The sequence below is a fragment of the Xiphophorus maculatus genome, chromosome 12 (assembly GCF_002775205.1).
Source record: "Xiphophorus maculatus strain JP 163 A chromosome 12, X_maculatus-5.0-male, whole genome shotgun sequence".
Lineage (NCBI taxonomy): Eukaryota > Metazoa > Chordata > Actinopteri > Cyprinodontiformes > Poeciliidae > Xiphophorus > Xiphophorus maculatus.
Genome location: NC_036454.1, coordinates 15085063 through 15101991, shown reverse-complemented (window position 1 = coordinate 15101991; position 16929 = coordinate 15085063). Strand labels below are relative to the sequence as shown.

The following is a 16929-nucleotide window of genomic DNA, read 5'->3' as shown; positions in this document are numbered from 1 at the left end:
AAAAAGGGATCTGGGACTGTCCAAGGAGGAAACCAGATGTGAGGGAGGACTAAGTGCTCTCCTGTTGGCAAAAGCAGCTGAAACAACAGTTCTGCCAATAACGTTTTATTAAAAGACTATTTGTTATTGCAGATGCATAATCCCCCTTGCAGAATATAAATAACCAAATTTAAGGTTAGATTAAATTTTTTATTTATGCTTCTGCGGGGAAAGAATACTTAAAATTTTTTACACATCTTTACTAGGAGGTCAAAAAATGTTAAGGGGAATATTGCATTTAACTTACAATACATCTGAAATTTTAACTTTTCGACTTATTTTAAACAACTTTATTTACTAGTGGTAATATTTTTTTTGTGAAAATCACATTGGGAGCCAAACTCTGTTCACTGACCCCCATTTATACCTCCTCTATGACAGGGCACTTTGGGAAAGGCGTGAAAGATAAATAATCTTGAATCTTCATTAATCTCTATTGCTGATGACACATTCATTAATTTTCAATGCTCTTGCTCTTCTGAAAGCCTCTTTAGAAGTTTTGTGATGCAACACTGCAGAAGAGAGAAGCATTTACTAAATAAATATATATTAAAAAAAGATTTGAGCATGAAGAGAAATGACAGAACTAAAACAAACCCTCGTCAGAGCGTCAAAAGAGCTGATGAAACTCAAATGTTGCAGTGTGGGATTTTCACAGGATGGGAGGAGAAAACAAATTGACAAACTCTATTCCCTCATTCAGTGTGGATGGATGAAACCCTGTAAGCAAATTAACAAGAATGTGACAGATTTCACACATGCAGTAGACTCCTTCGCTCCTGTCCTGGCCTACAGGGGATGGGAAACAAGTGAGACTTTCAGCAGAACACTCTCCTGACCTCCTCCTTGTTTTGATCACGGCCACACTTAGGGATGTTACTTCTTAAGATGAAACTTATTAATACTAATATACACAAAAAATAGATTTAGGCTGTAGCTAAATTAGCAAATAAACAAGATTGTTGTCTTGAAATCAGTAAGAGATTTATTTTTCTTTTTGTCATAAAATTGCAACCTGTTTCCAATGTTTTCGTTTTTCTTTTTTTTTTTTTTTTTACAATTTGTTTGCATGTGGAATAATCCAATGTGAGAAAATCTTCCTTACCTTGTTTTCTTTGAGCGACTTCAGATAATGTTGGTATATTGTTCATGGCACTCTTGACAGTTTCAGCCAACATCTTCACAAGCATTTTTTGGGTTTGTTTTGGAGTTGAGACTTAAATCTCTGATGCACAAAGACCTGTCAACATTCTCATTATGTTTGTACTTGTAAATAATTGTTTGATCAGATAAAAACGGCACCTTCAGACATTTGACATTGAACCTGAGGATGAACAGGAAATCCAAAATTGTCTTCCGCATATCTTGCCTAATTTCTGCTCATTTTCCATAATGTCTTACAAGGCAGCAGTCCACAGATGTGTCACAAATATCTTTGTCCTTTAGTTCCCAAATTATTATATACTTTAGTCCACTGAAAATTTGGTTAAGAGAAGGTGTAGGATAGGGGATAGTGTTTTAGCAGATATGAAAAACTATCTGCTAAAACTGTAATGATTGTGATAATAACATGTCTAAAGGTGTGATTGTGTGCATGTACATATCTGAGGGCCCCGTGTTGAACTGCTGATCTGTCCAGAAAAGCAAGCCTTTCTCACTCTGCTGGAGAGAAAATGTGAATAGATGGTTAAAGGAAGTCAGTGTTTGGTTGATCTTAAGCTTGACACTGTATGTACATGAGACCAATAAATCAATGATGTTCATAATCTGTTTATACTGTATTTGCACATATACTCCCCCCTATTTGTTTTCAGCATATTACAAATAAATGCTTGTTTGAGGAATGTGCAGACCAGCCCTACAGCAGGGATAATTATTGGTCCACCTGCTATATATGTGTGTTTGTCTAAATATAAAAATAGACGTGCATCAGCAATCAATATCTTCCTCTGCATGAGAGGCTTCAGAGACGTACCTGAAGGGAGGAGAGTGAACCTACAAGCTGGTTTAGTCTCAGATTCGTCTAAATATCACCATGTTTTGTCTTTAAATGACATTCATGCAAAATTAATCAAACAGAGGTGCTGCACCTACAGGGTTGGGAGTCAAGACTCATATCCCATGTTTTTGACTCAAAGCAATTTGTGTTCAAAGGTTCTTTAAATGTGAATATGATGGTGAATCTGTTGAATGTGGTAAAGATTAGGGTGAAGGCAAGGAGTCTTTTCCAACTTCAAAAACTTGGAGGTCATAAAAATAAATTAAAATGTGAGGCTACGATTCAAAACATAGATTTCTGAGATAATTCTGATTACTTTAATCTTTAAATGTTGTGTTTAACATCAACATGCATCATAGCAAAGCAGTTTTCATCGAGCAGATATGTCATTCTACATAGATATGTTTATTTGGTCCTACAGAAAGAAAACCTACATGCAAAGTCATAAATCAAGTGCCACATCCTATTTCCGTTCATGTCATTGTTGTGACTCTTTGGTTGAGAGACAGATCACTTGTAAATTCAAACTTTTTCATCCTCTTTAATTTCCAGAAGCATATTCCATCTTGCTCCACCTGTCTTTTTATGTGTCAAGTCCCCATGCTAACACACATTACACCATTTGTTTCACACAATAAAATAAGCACATATCTTTTTAAAGTTGTCACAGCTTTGAACTTCTTGAGAATCCAAGCGGCATGAACAGGAACGGACTGAAGCAGAAATGACTGGATGTAGCAGCGTAGCTGTTATTTCCTTCCTTATAGCTGCTGCATTTAGAAACCAGGTCACAGATTGCAGAGGCATGAACTTGACTGGCATCTTCTCTCCTTACTTTTTTTTTCTCTTTTGGCCACTGAAAGTAAGTTTCTCCACGCATAAACAGTTTCATAGGATTACCCTTTTCACTTCTGGCAAAACCAGCCAGTTAGAACCTTTTGCGATGTGTAACTGGGTGCATGTGCGCTTGTGAGTTTTAGTTTTCTTTCCTTCTGGCGTCCCCTGTTTTTTTCCTGGGTAATCTCTCTTTTTATGGCCGATATGCTCCCAGTGTCTGTGAATACAAGACATGTGCGCGACATCCAATGCTGCATATGGCCGGTGGATGAGGAGCAGGCTTCCCTCCCAATTCCCTGAGCTTCCCTCCAACATAACCCACAGGCTTTGTTTTCATCCCCATCCACAGCCATCTCCTAAGCCCCCATGCATCCTGTGCTCTGTGCTTGGTGTGTGTGCGTGTGCGGGGTCACAAGGATGAGTGCACAGTGCACCCTGAAGACTTTTCTGCTCCACATTTACACCGCCTTGCCCTTATTCCCACTGCCAATTTCTCTCCTGCATGCTCGTCAGTGTGTGCAGTGCAGGGCTTATAACGGCAGAACAAGGCTTGGCTCTTTTCCCCGCTCACTCTGCCATCAGAACTCCCAGAGGTATGCTCCTCTTACTGCTTCCTCACAGCCCAAGGCTTTTGTTTTTTTCTCAAAGCACAAGAGACAGTTCCTTTCACCCTTGTTTCTGTAAATTCTTACTTTGAATCTTCTGCTGGATTTTTGGAGACCTCTGAGAAGTTTGAGCTGCATCTTGAAGTTATTCCGGTATGCTAAGTATAATAAGGTCACGGGCTGTTACTCCCATGTTAGTGTTCATGATGCTTCCCATGATGTCAGAGAGTCTTTGTTTCTTTTTTTCTTTATGAGCCATCCACTCAAAAGACCCATTAGGAAAAGTTTTATTGCATTCCAGGTCAAAGTTTCTAAAATTAATTTAGGCTTGCTTCTAAAGGGATGCTGATCTTTTGCAGATAAAGATGCATAAATTTAAATGCCGAGTCATTTATTGCACAGTGATTGGCAGCGCTATTCAGCATGCTTTATTATACTTGGTGAAACAGGGAAATATCATAAATTAAGTCAGTGTTGTAATATCTTCCAGTTCCACATGTGCCTTCTTTCTCTGAGGCTGCCAGACTTTATGACACACAAGCTGCAGCAGCATATAGGCCTGTTTTTATTGTTTATGCTTCTCCATGCTTCACAACTAAACCCACTAAATGCCTTATAGGTACATTAAGTGCTCTTGAAGTGTTTGAGATTGTTTGATTTAGTTTATGGAGGCTCCTTTGGCAATGTGACATAGTGGAACAATGTCTAATAAACTGATTCTGTACAAATACCTGACAGTAACTTTAATATCTGATTATATCCATACAAAACAAATACAGTTCATGTGTTGACTTAGGTTCAAGTGAAATTTATTGCCAAGTTCAATCTATTCTGTTCTATAAATGGTTTTATTTTAACCCATTTATTTAACTAATCCATTCTTTTAATACCAGTCTTCCTTCTTTTCCATCTTTTAACCCCCTTTTTGGGTCACATCATTGTTTATGACACATTTTCATCCCGTTCTATAACTTGTCTTCATCCCTCTCATCTTCTTATTTTCTCTTAACTCATTCCTCTTGCAGGTCATTTTAATCACTCTTATCCTTCAAATTCACATTTACAGCCCCTCTTTATCCCTCTCATAATCCTTTTCTGTTTTTATCATGCTTAACCTCCTCATCCCTCTGTGTCATCCATTCATCCCACTCATTTGCCTCATCAGTCTGTTGAACCCCTGCTTCCATATCTTTCTTCCTCCTGTCCATCATACTCCTCCTCCTCCTCATCATCCCACTCACTTTCTCTTCCCTCTCTTGACATATTTACACCTTTTATTTTTTTTTATTCGTCCCGCATATACACTTCATCCCTCTTTATGACTCCTCTTCAACCCACTCATCCTCCTCATACCCATTTAAAATCCATATTTATCCCTGTCATCCTATTTATTCCTATTTAGGACGATCTTTATCCCATTCATCCTCCTCATTCCTGAATTTCCAAAGTGAGAAGCAATTAGGTCTTTTCTTTTGCCTTTTTCTTTTCTCTTGCAGGATTATATTTGTCCCTCTGATCCTCCCTTATCCCTCTTTATAACTTCTTTTCACCCCTCACATCCTTTGTCTCTCTTTGGCCCATCCTTTCATCCCACTCATCCCCATCATCCTTGGTTGAAACCTTTTCCATCACTTTATATGGCCCTTTTAAATTTGTTTCCTCTACATATTTCCAATATTTACTAACCAGTAACATCTGGCAATGTATGTCATTGAGACCTTTGAGAGTTTGTGTATTTCTACAATCTACAATAAAATACCCCTTGTATATTTTTAGCTGTTGAATAAAAATACAGTCATTCTTACTCAAAGCCCCAAATTTCCTTAATGCCTATTGTATACAACATGAGTTTCCTCATTTGGTATGACCCCCATCAAACATAATCACATGGCGGTGACCATCATGAATCTAACAAGTACTTATGCGATGACGCATTAATGAGAGGCCAACCAACATGGCGAACAGCCATTAAGGGGCCTATTGACTCCCATTAATGGCTCATAGAGGACCATATTAATACCCAGGAGACACATCATTCAGGATTGTGATAATGTGTCTGTGTCTGTGAGAGACAGACGGAGCATAAATGTGCATGGCTGTCTGCCTTCCTGTCTATTTTGACTTCATTTAACTCTCTGCAGGCTTTTTGAAATCTGACAGATAATTATCCCCTCCACTGGCTGATCGGTCTGTCCTATTGTGTCTGTTTCTTTTGTGTCTGAGTCACCGGAGCAACCATATTTTGACAGAAACATGCATGAAAAATCGCCAGTATGTTAAGAGTCATTAAGAGCAGTGACGGATGCAGACAGTATCAGCAACGGGGATAATGACTGCTGGATGTGACAGCGTGGATTAGCTCGCAGATAAACTTGTTGTGACCACAGATTGAGGGGCACTCAAAATGAGTACTGCCAAGTCCAAAGCCAGCCAGGTGGATTAGAGTTATGAGGGACGGGTGGATGCTGGGGCTTAATGGCTGAATGAACGACTAGATGGTTGACGTGAAAGGCTGGCTGGGAGGCTGAAAGCCTGGCTGACCAACATTTCTGTTGCTGCTGCTGTCAAGGAAAAGTGCCATTAAGCTTTAGGGCTGGCAGGTCATAATGCCAGATCATGAGCGATGTTTGATTGATTTCTGCTGATTTACACAACAAGGATTTGCAGCACTTACATCAATTACAGCTTAAAAAATACATATTTACTTGATGCATTGTGTATCACTGTCTATGAAGCACATGGAATTGTATTTTATATTACAAAATATTGAATAACAAGAAATATTCCATCATGCTGAATAAAATAGACAAGAAAATGATCAAAAGATTTCACAAAAACACAAGGAAGTATATCAATGTGAAAACAACTCAAACTTGGTTAGATTGGATTTACAGTGTCTGCCAACATCAATTTTTAAGTGTTGCTATGACAAAACAAAACACCTCTTTTAGACACTCCTGTATGTTAGTTTTATCCTTTACATGCATTCCTGTATGTCTTATTTGAAAACCTTTTGACCTCGAGTTGTGACCTTTTGAACACTCTCTGGCTGTTTCTGTAGCAGATACAGTAGTTACCTGTAGGTTCATAGACTGAATGAAATAGACTTATCTGAATCTTGATCTCTGATTCATCACTTGCCCTGATGGGAGCTACACAATGCAGTATTGTAAACTCTGGCTGGCCTCATTATCTGAACCGTGCCGTGATTATCTGATCGCCACACTGGCTGATTATAACTTATGACTCCACTCTGCGGTGTCAGAAACAAGTGATGAACAACTTGCTAAGCTTACAGGTTATGACAATTCAGTGCCAACGATGTGCTAACATGAGAAACTAGAGACGGTAATCTGAAACGGGAACCAATCTGGCTGCTGTTCGGGATGTGTTTTTTTTTGTTTACTTTAATGTTATTCTAACTTAAGTGAAAAATGTAGACGTGCCTCCTGGCATGTTTTATTAGTCTTTAAATCATGGAGATGAGAGGAATTTATTTTAAATTTTTGTACAGTTCTCTTTTCAATATGTAAAAAAATTAAACTCTTGAAGTCATTTCTAGATTGTTCTCAGGTATCTTGGTATTTGCACATTATTTCGTAACATCACCATTCCACTGAAAAACTGCTTTTGCCCACCAGAAAAAAATCAGTCCAATGCTCTTCTGTATTAATCAGTACCTTGGTTCTTAGAAGTTAACCTTTTGCAATACAGAAGTCAAATTTTTATTTACCTATTTATTTGTTTGTTTATGTTTTAAAGACCGCTTTCGAATATGTGGACTTTTATGCACTTTTTTTATTTTCTGCAAAGTTTTTGTCACATCAGTCTTATGCACCTCACATGGCTCACTAGATCAATTTCTTTGTTCTTGTATGTTACAATTTTTTAAGTTTTTGCACAATAGTAAAGTTTTTTGCTTGAATGTTAGAGACAGATCATTTATCAATATTTAAAATCACACTGGAAAATAATAAAACTAATTGAACATTTTAAAATTATTTTATTTTATTATTATATGACATAAATTGTGATAGAATTAATTCTTTGCTAAACGATTGTTGCCATATAATAAGTGCAGTTCCTATAAAATAAATGCAGCTGACGCATTCTCAAATGTTTTATTATATAAGTTGATCGGTGCATCGGGGAACATACAGTATGTCTGATAATTTGTCCTTTGCTTTCTGAGACAGAGGAACATTTATCTCAGTCCCTCATAAAAATGGGAAAGACAAGAAAACAAGATATTCAAGTTAGGCTGACGTTAGATAATCTTCAGTATGCAGTCAGAGGAATAATTAAAAAGTTTAAAATTTGAAAAACAGTGAGAAGGAAGCATGAATGAGGAGCCATATTTATCTTTTCTCCATAAAAGTGACATGTAGGGGTGAAGGATTATAATAATTTACCCGCTGGACCATTAGCAGTGAAATGTGTGCAGTTTGTTCATGCCGGTTATCGCATCAAGCTATTTTTGGGGGTCTAGAAATAACTATTTGAGGAATAAAAGAGAAGAAACATTTGCTGTTACGCAGTTGTCGTCACTGCACGCCGTTCTGACAACACGGAACCACCAGTGGGGACATATTTTTGAAATGTAATTATAGCGTTTGATTGCCTGTGTGGACTAATGGTCCATGAGGCGGTGGTGGGTTGAAGGAGAGACTCTGGAGCAGACCACAACACAAAGGTCCTGTAAGCATAGAACATACAGTGCCAATGTATAATCATTTAAAAAGTGATTTCAGCATTGTCACCAGCAGTGTAAACATCTTAGCTCACTGCCTTGGAGACTAATAGGACTTGTTGGGATTGTTTCATTCACTGACTGGTGAAAAACTAACTGCATGTCCTCCCATTGCATGCGGTGCTGATATTCGGTCTTCCTCCCAAGTCCATCTGAATGATGTAGCACATCACTGAAAATTTGATTCAGTAATTCAACTTATTTTGATTTGTCACACAGTGTGGTGTAATTCAAGCATTTATTTCTGCTGAAGTCCTACACCTCATAAAAAGCTAAAATAATGTTTTTCAGTCAAATTTAATGTTAGAAAAGATCCATTTAAATAAAATAATCTTTAATAAAGAACGGTTGTCCCAGTCAAACATATCTCTTTTTACTGTAAAGCATAGTCTCTCAATACTATGATGGGCCCATTTTGAATAAATTAGTTGATTAATGCATTATAGCATTAACGGGATCAACCTGAGGCTCTGCTCTTCAAGAAGCCAAGGTCGTTTTTCAGATTAAAGGTGCCTTTTAGCTGGTATTAATCATACTTTTCATTAAACCCACACTTCTGTACTAAAAATGTTTTTTTTATTGATTTAATGTAATATTCTAATCTTAAATGTTGTTTTCATTTGCTTTAAGCTAATGAAAACAAAGCAACTGTGAGTAATGTATCCATATAATGTGTTTCACTTTGTGAACTGAGTTACTGAGATAGATACATTTTTTAATAATATGCAAATTTATTGAATTGGTCTGTAATAACGGCCTTCAGCTTATCTACATTACTGTCTCAGGTTCTTTTATCATCTTAGCACTGTCCCAGGGGTACAGCGGTATCGGTGTCTTTAGCAGTGTGGGCAGGTTCCAAGTACTGCTGGAGAATTAAATCAGTATCTCCATAAAACCTGTCTGCAGAAGGAAGCATGAAGGCTCTAAAACTTCCTTGTAGACAGTTGCAGATGACACAGCTTGTCAAATCATCAGTATCTGTGGGACCGTCCCACTGGATCTCAGGCAGCTTGGATTCAGACACTCTATTCTTCCTCCACCCTTTTTGATCTACAAAAGGCTCAACTAAAGAAATACAACAGTTGAAGTCCACTTTGTTGAGGCATTTGTGTGTCGTGTTTCTTGAAGCTTTGATTCACCTTATCAGTCTCTCCAAAACTCTTACATAGGTTTTGGTTCTCAAGCTCTTTAGCGCTGCAGGTATTTTTGTTATGTGTGCTCTTTTTGTCCTGCCACACTTTTTCCTTGCAGTAAACTTTCCATTAATATGCTTGAATACAGTACTCTGAATATCTAGCCAATGACCTTTAATAACGACTGTCTGCATTGAGTAGACTTCCATGAGATTTGGTATGCCATAACTTTTTTTTATTTAGTAATTATATTTTCTGGGTTTTCATAAGTTTTAAATGTAGATAAAAGCTTAAAATATATTGGCGTGTGTGTAATGAAAACATTTTGAATTGAGCTACTGAAATAAATGATCTTTTCAATGATATTCTAATTTCCTAAGATGCATCTGTAGATTCAAAAAGCTTTAATCCTCAAACTCGCTTTGTGTCTCAAGTTTAAGGAATGCTTCCTCAGATCTCATGAGATTTTCTCAAGGAGAGAAGAGCTGAAGGTCACAAAGTGAAATGTTTTTCTTACAATTATTCTCTAATGAGTTCAGATCCTGTATGAAGCAAGATTTTTATTTTTATGTGGCACAAAAGGTAAATGTTAGACAGCTTCCAGCAAAGAATCAAGCAAGACAGCAAGGACAAATCAAGTTTTCATGACAAGAATTTTATTTCCTTTTTTTTCATTACATTTTGCATTAAATTAAAGAGTTTTTTTTCTTTACAACATACATTAAGCTGTGAATCAGATGTTAAGGAAGTGGAGAGAGAGTAGGGAAAAAAACTTTGTGACGTCACAATATCTTACAAGCTTACAAAGTTCAAAAGTTTGAAAAGTCGATAAGAGTTGATTTGCATCTAACAGCAGTGAATTATAACAAGGGTGAAAGACAAAAAAGGCACACACTAAAGAACCTCACTGTCCACAGCGGCAGTCACAGTCAGTCCTAATCCAGCCTGTCGAAAACTCCTCCAGTCCTGCTGACATCGAAATGCTCGATGCTCAAAATAAACGCCCAGATTTATTCACGTGTCCACACAAGACGATGGATGTTTAACCTTCTCACCCAGACAGGGGTGTTGTTCTCTGTCTGTGTGGACGTGATGATTCATGAATCAAAACGTTTACGAACAAGTTGTCAGTTTCATTCCAGGAAAACGTATTTGAAATATAGGCAGAAGGGATGGACTTGTGTGAAGGATGAAACCAAATAACATGGATGAAACCATGTTATTTTGGACTACTTATACCCATCGAATGGCACCGCTGATGGCATAGGAAAGGCTTCAAAATAAATTCATCTTTCTTTGTGGTAACATAACCTCACCCTGTAATTACAGAAACATCCAACCTTTAAATTGAGCACAATTATTTAGAAGCGGTGGGTTTTAAGAGTGAATTGTTCTTAACAAAATCACCAGTGGCATAATTATTGGTATCTATTTTCAAAATGTTTAAGTTATTTAATATGATTTTATAAAAATGTCCAGTTTCTGCCATGACAGCAATTATTTAAAAAGTTTAAAACAACTTGACTAGAACTAGACCAGAAGAAGATCCATATTTATCTTGCCATCATATCTGGGAGCAGAGTATTGTGGGTGGGCGTCTTTGGGGTCCACTAAAACAACTATTAAACATTATCTAGATGTTTGGAAATGCCAGCAAAAAGGCAAAATGTGGAATGTGCTGAAGTCTATTGGGATTTGAAGTAGGACTCTGTACTTTAGTCATGTCAGTCTCTGTGAGTTTGACATAAAACAACAAATGAGTGCAAAAAAGCCTCTCATGTCCACTGCTAGGATGTGTAATGCTGTGGGCTGGTTATATCTGAAAACTAGTTAATGTACTGGTGGAATATTCCTGGATGTGTTGAGCTTGATCATTTTGTGACAGCAGAAAGAGAAATGGTCAGGGATTCTGTCTCTGTTTTTGATCCAAACTTCTTAAATTGTGTAGAAGATCTTTGGTAAAAAGTGGTTGTCTTAACATTGGTGATTTGTATTTTTTTTAAATTGAACAGATTTTTTTCCAAATGTAGAAGTTGAATTTTTCAGGACTTTGCAGTGTGAGGTTATGCTTTTACAAATACTTTATATTTTATTGTAATTTTAGATTTCACACAGGTTTTAAAACAAAGGTGCCAAAATTTTTTCTTAATTGCTTGTTTTGTTGCTATTTGTAATTTTCTTTGTGTTATCAAAACAGTTCTATCTTTTAAATGAGATCTTGGATCTCATTGAGACACTCTGTATAAATAAAAGCTGCAAATAACAACAAAATATAAACAAACATAATCGACTGTATTTCCTGGAAAAACTGTTCAACATGTTTTAATAGAAAACCATTGAGCCAACTCCTGCCTTGAGGATATTTTCGACCAAATCCTGTAAGCATATAGACAACACATGAAAACCAGAAACCCATTCACAGATCCTACATATCCCTCTTAGTTTAGCTGTGGATAGAGACATTTTGGCTTTCCTCCATTGAGAAACGGAAAAAAAAAAAACAACTGCTGGACATGAAGAAAACTTTGACCTATCTACACTTACAACAATAGATGAGTGCTCCACTGATTTAAGTGTTTTGGTGAGGGGTGATCGAAGGAAACATAAGAGGTCATATAAGTCAAACTCTCAGGCCTTAATAATAAGAGTCAGCGAAGCAAAATAAAAAAGCATCACTAATATTTTTCAAATAGTTTTCTTACAAAAAAAGGGGTTAAATAGAGAAACTTCTTTACTATTGTTTTAAAATCCCAGCTTTCTTCACAGGAACCAGCCTGTTTATGCAACTGCCTAAGAAATGAATGCTTATAAGTAGCAGTGAGCTCTTGTAGCTCACTGGGGGCCTATTGTATCTCATACTAATAGCTCGCTATGGTGCTGTTGTTGCAGTATTATTGCAATGCACCGGAAAGCTACCTTGTCCTTCTCAACTCGTAAGAAATCTTAACTGCTCTGGTTATCACACCAAACAACATAAATGAATAAAAACCAACATCAGAAACGTCTAGCTTGTATAAAAAAAAGAAATAATTGTGGACAATGCCAACACAACATGAACGGCTGCTCGAAGCGCGTTAATGGCACAGTCAGAAATGAACCACAAAGATGATTGAGTGAGTGTGTGTGCAGAAAGAGTAAAAAAGAAGAAAGTGATCGCTCCTTCCTCTCCTCCGTCTGACCTGTTAACTGTGTTAATGTCTAAGGGACCAGAATTACAACAATAACACCTACATTCTTTAACTGCATTTTTATCAAACAAGGGAAATATCATGACATAAGAAAATAAAACCAAAAAGGAATACAACAAGGACACAAAGTTAACAACTATTAAAGAAAAACATTGTCACTACTTTAGGGTGTAAGGCACAAATTTACATGTGGAAAAATAACCAGACGATAAAAAGTTTTTTTTTTTCTTTTTCTTATTGTTTCCATTTTTTTCTCCGCCTGCTCGTCCACGTGGCGCCGCGCTGGACCGGCGTCGCTCTGTCGCAACGTTTAGCTTAGTTTTGAGCACTGATTCCTGCACTGTTGCTGCGCCTCTTCCTTTTATGTGTAACATGCAACAGTGAGTTAATCAGGACGAATGTTTTGGACTCAGACGAAAAAAACCACAGTGCTGATTGGAGGGGAGGGTCAAGGGTTTGCGTGGTGGAGGAGTGAAAGGGGGAGATTTCGGAGATTTTTTTTTTTTCTCTTTTTGTTCATCTTGATTGGTTGAAAACAATGGAAACTCTGGTCTGAAAAGGTAAAAGTCTGGTCTGGCACAGTTTAAATAAATATCTCCACCTCATCGTCGTATCTCAAGCTGCAGGTCCCACTGAGCACGCAGTAAGACCTTTTTTTAAAGTCTACAAGAAAAGTTCTACTGGCTCCAGTTTAATGACTTTAAATATTTTTTTCCTCACTTGATTAATTAATATTAAAAGACCTCTTCTTTGTCTCCTCTCTCTGTCCAAGCCTAGAAAGTCAGTTTTTCTTTTAAAGCACTTAATAAAAATAAATACAACAGGCTATTAGTATTAACAGTCACGTATTGTTCAGTACAGTAGGAGATTCTTCTGGCCGGGCCTCAGCAGAACCCGCCCAGGTGTTGATTGCTGTAACACTGAGACTCTTTTCACAGTTTCCAACAGGACTCAGTCTGAATCCAGTCTCTCTGAGTGCTTCTGTACATTGATTAATCTCCGTCTCCTGACCCCTGTACGCTCACTGTCCATCGGCACGATAATGTATGAAAAGTCAAGTCCAGGTGGCTGAAGACACTACAAACAGGAGAGCCACCGTCTTGAATGCTACAAGGTGCCGATATGTGAAATATCAGGACAGGCTTCACTTCCTCTCTCAGGAGTACATCTTCCTCTTTGTGTTAACAGACAAACTGGGAGCTGATCTGAGCTCAACAACAGACAACATCCATTGGATATTTACATATTTATATAAAAACAAATTATTTAAAAAGCAAAATCTGTGAATTTCCACCAAAAACAAACAAATGCACTAAAAGGAGATGCAAGTTGTACAGTAGTCCCTGTTTCTTCTGTCTGAAAACACCTTTAGCTTCTGTCTGTTCAGTCTGGTTTAACGGGGTTACGAACTGACTATGTGCCGGAGTCACTGGACTTTGCTTTTGTTGAGAGAGAGACTACGGAGGGTTTCGGGGGAACGTCGGGTTTGAGGTGTTTGCTGCCCGTTCGAGGCAACGAGCCGTAAGTGATCATCCCAGGCTGCCGAGACAGCGATATGCCCTGCGTTGTCATTTGTATGGAGTCCACCCTCTGGGGGGCGGGCGGCGGGGTCTCCACACGGAAGCTGTGATGTCTCGACAAGTGGGAGGAGTTGGATGAGTTGGTGTTGTGCTTCTTCAGTGCTGAGGATCCAGAAGCAGAAGAAGCCGATCCTTTCCGGAGGCCGTATACTGAAGAGTGGACCTCCAGACGTTTGCCCATCTGTGGGACGGCAGGAGGGACGGTGAGGGATGCCTCTCGCTGGGGAACGCGAGGTGGAAGCATCCCGTCTGGATCCATCATGTGGCTCTTTCCTGGCTTGTACTCCAAGGTAGCACCTTGGTCTTCCATGACGCCGTGGGCCATGCTCAGGTCACTGTGATGGGGCTGCTCCACATACTCGTGCTGGTAGGACTGCTGCAGGTGAGGCGGAAGCTGATGCTGATGCTGCGGCAAAGGCAAAACAACAACGCTGGGGATGTGACCAGGTGAAGCCCTCAGGGGCAGGTCCGTGGAGATGACAGGAGACCCGATAGGCGGCATGTCCTTGGTACAAGCGTTGATAAGGTTCTGATTTCTTTCCCACTCACGGCTTCCACGGCTTGGCTTGCGACGCGGCTGCATCGGCGTGGATTCAGGCGTTGGCAGAGCAGCGAGGTCCAGGTGGTGCTGGTCGGCTTTTATCAGCATCTTGGCATTTGGCGTCAGTCGCCCATTGTGCATCAAAGGGGTGAGAATCGCCTCCGGGCGACCATCTTTGGCCTGCGTCTCAAACAGACCGGTCAGCTTGGTCACGCTGTTCATCGACCCGCGGCGGGAGTGGAGGTGCAGGCTGTCCTTCTCCTTGCGACCTGTCAGGTCCAGATCTCGCCGCCGGTGGTCACAGACGCAATAGACGATGAGACCTGAGAAGATGGCGCCCATCGCAAATGCCAAGATGACAGCTATGGCCAACAGGGTCACGGGAACCAGCTGGTCACGACCCTTCTGGTAGCTCTCACGGATCACACCTGCAGGGAGACACATTGACAAACAGAAGTCACTCAAAAGGGCAAAATGGCTGACTTTTTCAAAAAAAAAAAAAAACCTAGAATTATAGATGATTGATATGTGTTTTCAGAAGACAGAGCAAGATTAAAAGGTCGAATCATTTTATGGAAAATATGCAAATGAAGGAAGATTTATCCTATTATTGCAAAAAACTATTTTTCATAATGACTGCAAATGGTAGCTTCAGGTGTGAAAATTCAATATTTCCCTAAGACACAATCTCAGACTGAGGATGTTTTTCAGAGGTGATTAGGATTCCCATTTTAAATCCCACATAAAACCTCCTGGTAAAATGAGAATGATTCGAGAGCAGATAAGGGAGCATGAAATACTCAAACCCCTTTTCTTTTCACGACTGCAAATGTGAGACTTTTCATAAAGCTTGAAACCAATCTCGTGAATCCTAGAGAATACATTGAAAAGCCTCTGATTAGGCACTGAATCCAATGAGCTGTATCATTGGGGATTTGAATGATTCTCCAAGACTAAAATAGGAGATACATGAAAATAGATAATTTAATGGAAGCAGCTGTGAATTATTGTAACATTTGGAGAGTAGGATCAACGTGTTTCAGGATGTAAACCAGAATCAAAGATAACTTTGATTTCAGTACATACTGTATTGACAGGGGCCATAACAAGAGCAATATGACTCTCCACCCAGGGCACCATGAACTGGGGTCGCCTATTATATGCATATAAACATGCAAGTTTTCTATTGCTTATTTGATTTCCTACTCAAATATGAATGGGTACCCTTTGTGTTGTGCACCATTTAAGTATTGTAAGAAAATATGTTTGACAAGTGATACTGAAGTTTGTTTTTGTTTTAACTTCCTGGTTGATGCTAAATTAAAGAGCTATTTCTGTGCTTTTGAGGGGAATCAAACATCTCTATATGTCAATTCTGAAAATCTCACCTGAACAGACCTAGAATAAGTTAGCTGACTCAGAACGTTTTAAAAAAAACTAAGAGGTATGAAACCTTGATTATATTTATGAACACACACAAAAAGAGCATTTTAAATGTCTTCATGTTCTCACAACCACTTCAGATTTGAAAACAAGGTGGAAATTAAAAAGACATTTCTACAGTGGTTGCATACTCATTATAGGACAGTCTGTGATTTGTTAGAGAATTACTCTGCGGTTTACCTATTCGCACCTATTTGTAACTCTAAAATATTTGTGGAAAAATTGCCTATTTGTATCTTTTCATAGACCATATCTAAAATATTTGAAACAAAATGCAGTTTGGAAAGTTGAGGTATCTAGATGCAATGCTACTTCGTGCAGTATTGACTGGCCTTTACAAAGCAGCCAGTCCAGAAGCACTATTTATTTTCCTTACAACTGATTGGCTGAAAACCCAAGAACAGATATTAGCTTCTGTGGTAGAGCCAAAATGGTGCCCACTCTGCATGTTAATGCATATTAAGGTATAACATGTTTATTACTATTAGTACAAACAGTGGAAACCATTTAAGCACTACTGCCTTCTTATGTTCTTTGATTCTCTTCTGTCCATCATTTAAACGATTAAAGTTTTTCCTCTGATTCTAAATATGGACATGGTTAGGAGAGAAGCTATTTTCTTGTAGCTATTTTCTTAATTCTGAAGATCAACACACATGTTTGTCTTTTCTTTAAATGCTTGTTTTCCTGTTTTTCACATTTTTAGGAGTGGTTGGGAGACGTTTTACCCCTGAGTCATGTCACATTTGTACAACCAATTCAAACTAAAAGACACACTGCTCAACTGAAAAATGTGTGCATAAAAAAGCCCTCA

The 16929-nt window shown here is 38.5% G+C and overlaps 1 protein-coding gene and 1 long non-coding RNA gene across 3 annotated transcripts in view; one reads left to right on the top strand and one right to left on the bottom strand.

The window, feature by feature from the left end:
• Window positions 1–16929, top strand: part of LOC111610370 — a 118025-nt gene that overhangs the window by 31249 nt on the left and 69847 nt on the right. The window lies entirely within an intron of this gene.
• The window catches only part of sema6a (semaphorin 6A), a 150545-nt gene continuing 143620 nt past the window's right edge, over window positions 10005–16929 (bottom strand). For both annotated transcript variants that reach the window (XM_023344312.1, XM_023344313.1), the window contains one exon: window positions 10005–15100. In XM_023344312.1, coding sequence (XP_023200080.1) covers window positions 13965–15100 — 1136 coding nt within the window. In that variant the 3' untranslated portion in view covers window positions 10005–13964. The remainder of the gene's footprint in view (window positions 15101–16929) is intronic.